Source organism: Eleginops maclovinus, chromosome 3 (genome assembly GCF_036324505.1).
Source record: "Eleginops maclovinus isolate JMC-PN-2008 ecotype Puerto Natales chromosome 3, JC_Emac_rtc_rv5, whole genome shotgun sequence".
Classification (NCBI taxonomy): domain Eukaryota; kingdom Metazoa; phylum Chordata; class Actinopteri; order Perciformes; family Eleginopidae; genus Eleginops; species Eleginops maclovinus.
In genome coordinates this window covers 16,527,578-16,540,866 of record NC_086351.1, presented here as the reverse complement: position 1 = coordinate 16,540,866, position 13,289 = coordinate 16,527,578, and the positions used below count along the sequence as shown (strand labels likewise).

General features: G+C 40.3%; 1 protein-coding gene across 1 annotated transcript in view; it reads right to left on the bottom strand.

Moving 5' to 3' along the window:
* LOC134861705 (A disintegrin and metalloproteinase with thrombospondin motifs 16) overlaps positions 1-13,289 on the bottom strand; it is a 47,550-nt gene that overhangs the window by 14,851 nt on the left and 19,410 nt on the right. Inside the window, exons 9-18 of the mRNA XM_063879121.1 lie at positions 13,131-13,236; positions 12,541-12,678; positions 9,754-9,907; positions 7,420-7,515; positions 3,569-3,717; positions 2,367-2,539; positions 2,126-2,256; positions 1,462-1,585; positions 1,049-1,293; positions 310-445 (exon numbers count right to left, since the gene is read on the bottom strand). Of these exons, the coding sequence (XP_063735191.1) occupies positions 310-445; positions 1,049-1,293; positions 1,462-1,585; positions 2,126-2,256; positions 2,367-2,539; positions 3,569-3,717; positions 7,420-7,515; positions 9,754-9,907; positions 12,541-12,678; positions 13,131-13,236 (1,452 nt within the window). The remainder of the gene's footprint in view (positions 1-309; positions 446-1,048; positions 1,294-1,461; positions 1,586-2,125; positions 2,257-2,366; positions 2,540-3,568; positions 3,718-7,419; positions 7,516-9,753; positions 9,908-12,540; positions 12,679-13,130; positions 13,237-13,289) is intronic.

The following is a 13,289-nucleotide window of genomic DNA, read 5'->3' as shown; positions in this document are numbered from 1 at the left end:
CTCCATTTAACCTGAAGCTAAAAGCCTTATTACAGATCAGAGAGGTCAGTCTGAGCTTTAGATGCTGGCCCAGATTGAATCTCTGAATGGGATCTGATCTTGTTTATTCCAGCAATAGAATTTTAGAATTGTATCTATGTAAAAGAAACATAAATAGTAAAATGTTTCAACAAATAGAAGCTGACTGCACAAAAAGGCAAAAAGGAAGATGAAAGAGACTTCTCACAATTTGAAAACACCTATTATTGCAGCTTGGAAAACCACATTTTCAGTGTAATATGATAATGCAGCTAAATTATATCTTATTACCTCCGGCACAAGTTGCTGAGCAATGGGAGCGTATGATGGCCCATGTATAATTATGTTTGATGTGGTGCCTTTTTTCATCAGCTTTCTTCAGAGTGTATTCCCAACGTACACCAGGATTCCAGCCCTGCAACAAAATCTACCAGAGAAAGAATGGGGAAGCAAAAGGATCAAACACAGCAAAAGTAGCAAAAATATGAAAACACAGGTCTCCATGGAAACTTAAGGAAGTCAGTCACAGAGGAATAAAAGACGAAAAAGGGAGGTTATGGATAATAAGAGGCCTTATTATGCTATTTGGACTTTCCACTTCCTTTAGTGTGTTATAGTTATCATGCATGTAAATGGTGGCTTAAAATGGGGGCAGCTAAACTCATTGCCTAGGGCAGAACAATGGTCAGGGCCGGGCCTGCTCCCACAAATCTGAAACTGTAAGATTGGACTAATTTATTGACTTCTGTAACATAGGGACATCAGTATGTAGCACTCATGCTTCTATTGACAAGCCCTCCAACACATTGTATGTGGTAGGCTAAGGGGCGGGACATCTCTTAGCGGTTGACCAATCACAACAGAGCCAACAGCTAAGAAATCAGAGCAGACTGGGCTTTGGTTTCAGACAGAGGGTGAAAAGAGGTGCTGCATCACATGTCACAAGTACAAGATACAAAAATGACCCTAAAAATGAACACAAATAATTATTTTTAAATAAACAGTTACTTTGTGTCCAGGGATGCCTTACCTCTATGACTAATGTATCATTAGTGGGTCCGGTTGATATGAGGCTCTCGGGTCTGTTGTAAGGTCTCTTGTATTCAAAAATGGCTCCAGCAATGGGATGTCTGCCTGGCCAGTCTACCGTCCAATGCCCGTTCAGGTAGTAGCGTCTCTGAGTGTCCCTTACAGCCAGGTAGGAGCTGGACGTATTCAGCTCGATCACACGGATACTCCGAGCTCCTGCTGGTATGGTTACCATCCCATAGTACTCTGTAAAGAGTGCAACAATATTAGTAAGTGATAGCATTTTGTAGCTGTGTATGAGCTTTAAAATGTTGAAAGGCGCGCAAATACAGTTAGAATAAGTAAACAAATCAGAAGCTTTTAAAATATTTTCCCTGAAAACCAATGAACTAAACAATTTAACTACTGACTCACGGTTGGTATAATGCTGCTTTGTGTACTGTCCTTTAAATATCTTGCAGGTGGAGTTGTCTCCTTGACACACACCACAAGCATCAGGCACAGCTGTGGAGCCCAAAACACGGTCACAGCCCACTCTCTGTAGAAGAAAAAACATGTTGAATTTCACAAAAAAAAATCTGTCAAAACTACCATCCTTTATGTGGTCAACATCGTCAAAATAACCAGCAAAGGATGTCCATTAATGTTACACTTAGATTTTATAGCTCAACCTCAAAGACCTTATGAATGATAACATCTTCAAAAAAATCCAACAACTTACTCCACAATACTTTAAAATCCTTCTTCAGTCAAACCTGCAAATGTTTGTCTATCTTTGAACCCATTTTATACACTTCTGTTTTATGTCCAGAATTTTTTTATTGGCATGTTTAAAAAAAAAATGTTTTCATTCATCTTTTGTTTACTATGTGTTTGTGTCCTTTGTATTTTTGTTCAAATTTGACATCATTTTGTCCCACTTCAGCCCATAGACTGTATCAGTGTGTCCCTACTGTTTGGCTTTCTGTTGTTATTTTTCCTTGGGATATCCTGATTTACCTTTGCTTTGTTTCTTGAAGCACCTGCAAAGACTGTTTTTAAAAGGTATACATATAGTTAATATTACCAAAAGTATTACCTCACACAGTCCGTCAATACAGACATTAGAGCTGTCCTGTGAGCAGAGTGTCCCATCCTTAACTTTGCTGGCCAGGGCGAAGAAGAAATCATAGCCTTCAGCAAAGCAGTACAGCTTACACACATCTTGATCTGGGAGGAGATAAAATACCATAGGGGGCCAAGAAGCAGATCGTTTGTAATACTCTCATTCAGACCTTCTTTTTTACCATTTCAAATCTTTATTTGAGTTTTTGTCTCACCATCCACTCTGGTGTACGGCCTCCAGCTGTAGTACCATCCTCTAAACTGTTTGCCATTGAATTCTGCGCACTGCTGCGCTCTGTACTCAGTGGTGTTGGAGGGACAATCCTCAGTGTTGCAGAGTTTGTACGACTTGGTGGAGCCCTCACAGAACTTCCCTCCATATGAAGGCCTGCAGAGAAGGTCTGAATTAGTTGCCATTATGTATACCAGCATGACTAGGTGAGTGTGCTCTTCAGTATATGTATGACTGTGCCTTTGTGAGGGCTTCTCCGATCACAGGTGTATAGTATATCCCCAGGCTAGGTTGCTCAAATCCCTTCCATGGGACAATTACACCTTCTATAAGCCCTCTAATCACATTGTCACTTATCTCTCTCTCAGATTCCTCCCTTTATTTCATCTTTCGCTTTTTTAATCCTTTCTCTATCATCTCCTAACACCAACACCCCCCCCCCCCCCTTTGTCTCTCTCCCCTTGCCTGTCTTTGTCTCTTCCTTTCCCTCCACCACCATATCTCTCTCTTTCTCCTGAATAACTCTCTGTCTAATTTAACCTGCCACTTGTCAGGATCTTGGCATAACATGATAAAGAAGAGGCCCCAACATGTGGGATAGGGCCCCCTTTCTGACTGGCAGAGCAAATAATCCTGAGTGACTGATGAGTAGGGGGACTAAGTGTACAGATAAGTGATGAAGCCAAATACCCATGTGTTAATATACTGTTGGACTTGAGTCAAACAATCACAACTTGAGACCATTTCTGTATGAATACATGGACACTTTTCTTGTGTTTCAAATACATGTCCTGAAAATGATAGTAGAAAATGGTGATTCAAATAGTTTTGCATATGTAGGCAACAAGTATATAAAAATATAATTAGTCAATTTTACATTTCTGCTTAAAATACAATGAGAAAAAGAGTATAAATAAAAAGAAAACACACTCTAATGTGTAAATTAGTGAACTTAAAATGTGCCTGCTAAGCTAAGCTAATCAAAAGCTCCATAACAACTTACTTACTGTAACATACTAACATGAGAGTGCTAATAACCCTCTGATCTAACTCTTGATCAAAAACACATTTCCAAAATGCAAAACTATTCCCAAGCTGATGTTTACTTTTTTAAGGCCATGCTCATCCCTGCTAACATGCACTGCTGTACGTTTGTTTGTGACCATTGTTCCTGTGTATCTCTACCTGGGGTTGTTGCACTGCCTCTCTCGATAGGTGACTCCGCTCTCACAGCTTCGTGAGCAGGCAGACCAGGACGACCACTCTGACCACTGGCCATGCTGAGGCCTCGGGCCCTCATCACCCTGCTTAACACACTGGCCCCTACGGCACCACTGGAGATACAGAGAGAGGAATTATGAGTGAATGAGATGTTAAGCGCAGGAGGGGGGCACCGTGCAGTGGCGGTGCGTCAATAGTGGGCGCTTGGGCGCCGCCCACCCTGACTTTTTGAGTTAAAAAACGTTATATATACAACATAATTGAAATAAGAAATGTACCGTGTTTATGGGTTAAATGTGTATGGGAGACCACTGTCAAGAACCGCTAAAATGTGTCCGGACATAATATATTGCCATTCGCCTTTTCTGAGAATAGGCAGGTCGGCTACCGTCCGTGGGCGCCGATAACATGGGAGTCTATAGGAGAGCTTATACTTTTCTCAGTCATTTTAGCAAGGATAGCTTTTCATTGGGGGATGAAACTTAGATCTGTGGGCGCAAATCTTTGCGCCCACAGCCAATGGCATTGTTTCTTAGTTCAATGTGACATTCTTAGATACGCGATTGGACTATTTCGGCGAATCAGCATCGTTATCATTCCCTAACCACAAGCGTAAAGAGCAGCACCGTAGCTAGCTGAAACTTAGATTGAGTGAATATGGCGACATCGATGGCTGAGAACTCCGTGCAAGCTCTACTTAAAACACCGTTTCATCGACTATCAGATGTCGAAAAGAAGAAATTGAAAGACTTGGGACCCGAGCGTCCGGATTTAAACATTCAACAGACGACCACTGATCGCGGGAGAACCTACACTCGGACTTTCTCCTCAAACTTGTATGCTAAGCGGAATTGGTTAGCTGGTTGTACAGTGAGCAATGCCTTTTTTTGTTTCCCTTGTCTGTTATTTCAAAGTCCTTGGACTGAAACACTTTGGATTACAACCGGGATGAAGGATCTAAAGCACTTCACACAAAAATGTAAGAAGCACGAATGTGGCCGCAGCCACCTAACCAACTGTCTTAAGCTAAACCTCTAAAAAAGTGCTATTTAAACCGTGCCGCCCAACTGCGCCCCCCCCAAAAAAATGTTCACCAGCCGCCACTGGGGGCACGCAAATAGCAAAGTGTCATAGAAGTGTCAAAAACTTAAAGATGAGACCATGCCTTTTATCTTCTTGACAATGACGCTTTGTCTAACAATGCATGGTCTATGAGATGTAGCTTTTAGGTTTAAAGGTATACAATGTTGTGGTTTAGTCCTGTTTGCATATACTCACAATCAATCAGTGAATCTTCAGTTGTGTTGCTGTTTGGACAGCTTCTACCTTCAGCTGTCATCAACTAGAATTAACGAAGCTAAGCCAAACAAAACACACAACTGAAATGTGGAAAAATGGTTTCATACCAAGGATACTCTCCTACTGGGAGGGTCCTATTTCCTTTTCATGTTGACCTAAACTGTTTTTACCCTTAACTCTTCTTTTTACTTTATAAGAGCAGTAGAAGTAACAAAATGAAAACATGAAACATGTTCAAGAATTGTTGTCTCAAATCAATGTAATGTTTCTTCACCGCTAAAAACATATTGTAAAATGATTGTTCTAAAACAGACGATTCATCATCTGCAAAAGCACTGAAATAAGAGTTACTTTAAGGCTAGGATATCAGTCTATTTGTGTCTAAACTGAACCAGAACTGGCAGATTTGTGTTTTTATTTGGTGAGGAAGTCTCCTGACAATCTGACCTGTGGAGTGTTCAGAGATCTACGTAAACACAATAAGAAGCTAAGCAGTAATAACCAGCTGCTTCATATTACTCTGCAGAGAGGAGCTTCATTGGGGTCATAATGACCTCCTCAGTTAGCACCCCCCTCTTCACATGGTCTTCCAGCTTGTCTGGACAGTTTACATCATACATTTCTGGAGGTGCTACAGGAGGCTCATCTTTATATTTCTGAAGTTATTTTGTGTATGTTCCCCAGAAAAGACTGAACTATTAACGCACCATGTTTTTCTAAAAATGAGCAGTACTCCCTAAATGTAATTTGAGACTAAACTCTGCAGAATATAGACTTACTTAAAGCAACATTAGATCACAAGCTTCACCCTGGAATAAACTGGATGTGTACATTTGAAGATGACACAGTCATCACAGACATCAGTCACAATATACCCAGTGCAGTTTGTCACACACACACACACACACACACACACACACACACACACACACACACACACACACACACACACACACACACACACACACACACAAAGCAATGCATTAGTATAGATCGAGTGGCTAATATATTCCACTGTTCTTGTTTTTACTGTGTGTTCATGCCTGCCATGAGACACACGTTTGCGCACACCCTTACACACACACCACTCCAACTAATCTTGTGGCCCTTGACTAAGAACTAGAACAGCTGATTTCCCCTCAGTTTCCCCTTGCGGCTGAGTGCCACGGATTCCTAAGTGAGCCTGTCATTGTTTGTGTTCGGTTAATTGTCCCGTGGAGGGAGAGGGCGGGATTAAACCATCGAGTTCAATATATTGAGAAGCAAATGTGGATGATGGGCTGTCATGGGAGGGAGGGTAAGAGCAAGAGTGAGCCTTTGGGGGAGAATCATCTTGAAAGAAGTAAGGAAAGAAACAAAGAATAAATAAAGAGCACAGATTGCTTTCTGGCCCAAGCCCCAATGGCTTATTTCTGCCACGTCAGCAACAAACCAATTGCAGCTGCTCCCTGAGGTAAAATAATGGAGGGAGAGTGTGGTACCCTATCAATAAAAGAGATCCTACTGACACTGCACTCAAATGAACCCACATCTAAAACAGTATAAAAGTCTGTGCTCACAAGAGGATTTATTAGTCTACATGGGAACAAAGACTTGGTGTGTAATAAATGCAGCGTAACTCACTGTTCAAGGCCTTTTGTTTGGAAATAGCCAAACTAAGTGGAATAATCTGCACTACATAATGCTAAAGCACTCAATAAATGCTGCTTTTATAATAGCATCTCCATTAATTTCGCCTGTTCACCTCATAAAATACTGTGACGCTTTGTCGAGTACAATTTACTCACTGCAAGGTCGGTGGTATCCCTTTAAAGAGAAATCTATGCGATGGTCTGTGTGAGACATTTTTAACAAGCTCTACCGCTCTTATACTAAATGTCACACAGCTGATAGTACTAAGCAGGGTGGTGAAAAAAACCTGTATCAACTGATGCCTTAGAGCCAAAAATCCATTAAATTAACTTATTTCATTGTTTTTTTGCAGATCAGTTCATTAATGCTGTGCTGGGAATCTGCAAGCCCTCACTTCAAATGTTTTTTAAAATGTTGTTATTGGGTGTATTGTCAACAACCCCCAAAGAAATGTTTATGAGTAGCTCTTTTGTGTGGATTTATTTTGTAATATGTTACCATGGTGCTGGCAAGAGTCAAGTAAAAAAAACAAAACAAATATGCTGTTTTCTTTTTACAAAACAGGCGAATCAACTGCAACATTAATTTTGCTCCTTTGGCTAAAACAGAACAAAGGTTATCTCAGTGATGATATGATTAAAGAGCAAAGCTACCCCCTGGATATATCACGCATTATTAACATGATTCAAAACGTCCTAACGAAAGAGGTATCTAGCTGCTGGGAATGTTTCTCGTATGATCTCAACCCAATGGGTACAAACATCACACACACACACACACACACACACACACACACACACACACACACACACACACACACACACACACACACACACACACACACACACACACACACACACACACACACACACACGTTAAGTCACCATCTCAGGGCCGCAGGCAGAGCCTTCAGCTGCTGGCATGAATTTCGTCTCACACTTCCTCCCAACACGGTGGCACCACAGAGCCTTGCAGATATCCTGGAACAACATGGAAGAAATGCAAGGAGTTACACATGACTGCTAATTTACTGCTCTTTACAAAGCCAGCAATGGGATAGAAAATAAAAGATGATAAAAGTAGTTATTTTGCTATTATAACATGATGGAAAACTTGCTCACAATTAGATTGTCTGAATAATGATCTTCTGGCATGCTAACAGTTTGAAGCAACCCCAACATATTTATGCTTCAGTAGCTAGGATAACAACACTTTATTGTCTCACAGGCAATGCATCACTGATAGTAAAACATTAACATCTACACCTCTGCGGAAATTTAAACAGCTGCTGTCCATATTTTTATATATTTTCCTTGCCTAAAATACAGCTAATCTTACGGTCAGAAAAAGTTAAACCTGCAGAGGATATAAACAGAGATAATGGTACGTAATTATGTGCGTTAGAAGGGCACAAATGACTTAACAAACTTACATGATGTCATGGCTGTTCATTGAAACATTCAAAAGGGACCGGCTATGTTCCCTGTTCACATTGCCTGCTAGTTTCTAACATGTCCAGCCTATTACTATCCGAATGACTGTATCAGATTTTGACAACTCAACCTGTTGCTGCCAAGAGCCACCATGGAATTCATCCCAAAGCGTATTTGTCCAGCTGTTTAGCTTGCTCAGACCTTTTTTTTAGCAGTACAAATGGCAGAGAGGGACAGTGAAAAGAGTAAGTGAGTGATGGAAGGATAAGACAGAGAGAGATGATGGACACAGTGAGACAGAAAGTTAAAGAGAGAAACTGGAAAAACACTCATACATGCTATTATACTTTTTGCTACCTCAATTTAACCACACACACACACACACACACACACACACACACACACACACACACACACAAAGGACAATTCTTGTGGTGTTTTATTCTTGTGTAACAAGTGTCTGGAAAGTCGGTGAGTATGAGTGCTGCTTGGGATTTTTTGGGTCTTGTGCACCTTGCTGCTACCAGGTGTAAGACCAAAGATAGTGCATAGACTGAAAACAAAACCAAGAGGGAGCAATTCTTAAGTATCTTATGGCTGAAATTATACATGGATGTTTCAATGTTTAGATGAGAAAGCTAAGTGAAATACCATATGCTCCTCATGGGTTTAGATCCAGGCAGTAATCTTTGTGGTATTTTGAAGTTTCTTTCCCAAAATGTTTCCACTATCAATAAATCTTCAAAAGTATTGTTTATGAGTAAGAAGAAGACTAAAATACTTGTCTGTCTTTATACAGTCCTGTCTGATTCACTAACTTTCAGAGGAAGATATAAACCACCCATAATTCAGTTATTGCATTATGCATTTAATCTGCATCCTGCTAACAAACTATTGGTGTGACCCACATGAAAACCAAATTGTGCATACAAGTATACTGTGGTAAGAGACAGTTGTCCCCTTGCAATCTCTAGCACATATTTAAGAGTCACCCGTCTGGCACCATCCAGAAAATAATAAGTAGTGTGTCTCTTATAGGTGTTTCAGGAATATTACTGGCTGAACCATAGACAACATTAATAAATAAACTGGATATTTAAAGTTTACGATATATATCACAGGATTTGTGGATGTACAGCAGAACAATTGACTATCATGGTCCTCTTTTTGGAAGGGCAGGTTCATCTCAAGGTGAGGTTCCGCTGGGTACCATGTTTGGGCTCATGAAGATCTCAAATTCAGATGCAAGAACACCAATACTTGAAGAACATCAGACTCTATATTGCCAATAAACATTGAAGTAATCTGAACCCTATCTGGACTCTGTCAGGGTGTATCAACCAATAACATCAGCCATAATGAGACAATGGGAGAGCAAAAAGGAGAGATTCCCATTGGCAATGTTCCAGTGTATATTTAGTCATCCATCCCAGTGAGTATTTCATGGGCAGCATAATAAACCTCACTGTTTATATTGTGTGTGAGAGAGAGGGAGTACCAAACACACGCATTTCTGTGTCTATGCACACGAGGGAATGCAATCCTAATCAGTTTCTCTTTTCCTTCCTCTTCCCTTTATTCCTCTGCATCATTCCCCCAATCCCGCTCTCAATTTCATTCTCTACTTTTTCCTAAGAAACAATTGCCATAACATAGTTTTAAACTAATTAAGCATTACATTTCATTGGATGGGCTGACAAAAACCCCTCCAGAGGGAATTAAATCACAGCATGGTAGTTTTGAAATGGTTATTGGAAATCATATTTCAGTCAAATTCTACTTTACCTTCTTAAAGTTGAGGGTGCAAAGTTTAGCCTTCTCCCCAAATTGCCATTTACACTGTGTATCAGCATCATACAGCTCGCCAGGCAACTTCTCAGGGTATCGATACTCCTTGATTGCTCTGGGTTCATCTGATAAGCACAAGGCCTGGGCCGAACTGGAGGAGAAAAGGAAAATAAAATAAGCAGTCATGGAAAAGTAGGCGAACAAAAGGAGAGATAAGAAGAAAACAGGGAAGCAAGATCAAAAGGGAAGAAAGTAGAGGTAATTGCAGTCAGTGTGGAGCGGCAAAGAAAGTAGGGGGAAATAAAGAGCAGATTCAATTGTTAATTTGATATACAACGTCTGTGCAGACACAAACAACTAATCACCCAAATGGATAAGAGCTATATATAAGTGTAAGGTAGCTAATAGTTAATGTTCCATGCTGTGCACATAGACATTTCGCAACAGGGAGCATCAGTCCATGATGCTCCATTGTTCCCCACTATGGAGAGTTGAAAAATATTGCCATGGTAACAAAACAAGTTGCCAAACTTAAAACCTGAGAGCCATGGTTTTAATGCATCACAGGCTCAATTATGACATGTCAGACATAAAAAATTCCCTGCCCATATCGCTCAAATCCTAATACCAGCAGGGGTTTTCAATGTTAAGTGATATCACTGGTTACTATACGGAGATGTTTTACAGCTCATGCATTCCAGTTAGGGGAATATAATACAACAATATAGTGGAAAGGCAAAATATCTTGGAAACTTTCATAGTGCTAGTGAGTTTCTTGATTGCTTTAGCAGAGTATACATATGTGTGTGTGTGTGTTCGAGATATTTCATTTCTTTATGGGTCCTTTGGGTCTACACAGAACAATGGCGGTTCTACAAGTGCAGCATTCAAATATACTACATTATACACTTAATAATGTCTCTGAAAAATACATTACATTTACGGTCCACACATCTGCAGTCACACAAGTAAGGTCCATAGGCAAGCATGCATTCAGGCAAACACTCACAAATGAAATTACAAGCTCCATGTAGCTCAAAATAGATTGCTATTAGAGAAGCAGCAGCTTTGAAAGGCCGGGACAAAATGTTTTCACAACATTTAGCATTTTAAGCCATGATTATCATCAGCTGGTGATAATAAAAATAGATATAAATTACATTAATAAAAAAAGCAACTATTCCCTGCAGGTCTCCTATCGTTTTAGGCCAAGCCGTTTTCCTCCTGTCTCGATACTTAAGGCTTTTATTACGTACTAAGGTACGTACTTTATTTTACGTACTAAGACAAAAGCTGAAAAAAAACACAGAGACATCTCCACAGACTTTGACCATGATGTGACCAATGGGCCAAAATGTGTCCTCTGTGGCATGTCTGACCCTGGGAAAAGAAATGGGACCTCAAGAGAATCTTCTATGGATCGCTGACTTTGTGATGGGTTTCACTGGTACTCACAAAACAAAAACAACTTCAAGTGGCTTTGAAGGGGATTTTGCTTCCCCTGCCATGAAAGTTGTCAATCCATTTTAGGCATGACAAAGAGCCGCAATAAAGACTTTGACTATACATACAGCATTGGCCCAGTGCTCTCTGACATAGCTGACTGAGGAGAGGCAGATTTAGAGTGAGTGTGATGTAAACTCCGTTAATTCCTCCTCCACTGCAGATTGAGGTAGAGACATTAGGTCTTAGTTAACTCAACAAGACACATTTAGCCAAATCCATTTAAACATCATAACATTCTGTTGATTGCAATTAGGAAAACATACAGCATTTCAGTATTTTCTTTTTTTATCATTCAGTGACTGTATGGGAAGACGACCACTGGTTGTGTCAGTGGTGCAGAGATCCCCTCCACGTGGCCTCAGGGGATGATGGGAGTTTAATATAAGGCTGACAGGTCTAACAAGGATGAGGTCACCCCAGCTCTAATAACTCAGCGAGGAAATACACTGTCTGTCTCCACCACTCTGAGAGGGGAGACCTGACAGTTCAGTTAACACACTGGTAAATTTAGTGGCGGTCACTGTTTCTAAACTATCTGGTTTCAAGCACACACTCACATGCACAGACACATAGTAACACGGCCAGACACATGGACGCTATGTCTGTGTAGCTTGTTTGCCTCACTTGAATGAGCAGGCTGAATGCATGGAAATGCATTTATTGCACAAAGACACACATACAAGACTTTCTCCCTCAAACAGGTTTACTCCAAAGTAAGCTTACACATAAAACATACAGTATGAATTCTATAAAACAACACCTCCAGGAGAAAAGCAGTACCACATATTACTGAGTTGCGATGTCAGCGATATATTCCAGCCTCCCATACAGCCTTCTTGTCCTTCCTTTTCAAAGTCCAGTAATAGTTTTAACACAAGTGCAGTATTTCCCTTGCCACTCTTTGGATAAGAGAAGTGTTTGTAACTGATATGTCTGCTGCGGACATGTTTTTTCTACAACACATGTTCATCTATCAGTAACACATGTTAAATAATACAAACACAATGCAAATTAAAAGTGGCTATTGCCAGTGTGGATTATTAGTTTAATCACTTTCCTTTAATAATTTGGCCTAATGTGTTTGTTGCATGAGCAGTTAAGATAGGCTGGCATGATGATAACTCATTAAATAATCTGTCACATGCAAGTGATAGAGCTCTTATGAGTGATACCCATACATGCAATATTGAACAATAAATGCTCCTTAAATCAATAATTTATATATTCTTTTAACACTACAATAAAAGCATAGCAGTAATAGTAAAAGCTGCTGCTTACTTGAGGAAGCGGCTGAGGTACTGGCGGCTGCACGCAGACCATGAAAAGATACCATTGTACCCGGCTAATGTTGGAGACATGATGTTGCCTTCGGACTTCTTACAAACGTTCCCTTCACCATCATGGACCATTCCAAAACTGGGGGGTGAAAAAAAGGTTAGTTTTGTGAAGTGAAAATGCCCCCTGAAGTATGACCATACCGAGTTAAGGTGTAGCATCAATGAGTAACCAAAACATTGTATTACTATGGGATTTTTGTATGTTTTTGAGTAGAAAAAATATAAACCATCTTTTGTTGATAGAATTCCTACGTCAAATGTGCATTGGGAATGAGGAATACAGCTTTTTTTATTGTAACACAGGTCCCAAGCCGGAAAAGTATGATGCATACGAGAAGATGACAAGATTCCCTTCAGAGAGGACAACATGCTCTACTGAAATGTAAGTTTTAAGCAATGTATGGCACAGGATTATCATCAGCCTAGGTTAAAATCAGGGATATTGTGGTTGAGGCCTTAAATTTGCTAGACATAGTTCACAGCACTTTTTTTTTTCATCATGCACTCGTGAGAGGGATGGAAAACTCTTACTTGTGTCCAGATTCGTGTGCAATAGTGAATGCTAGGCCAAGGCCTGTGTCTTCATTAATGGTGCAGCTCCGGTACTTGCTGCACATCCCACTAATTGGAGCAAAACCTGCAAAACCAGAGATTCAATTTTACAAACTTACTTCAAGATACATTTGAATT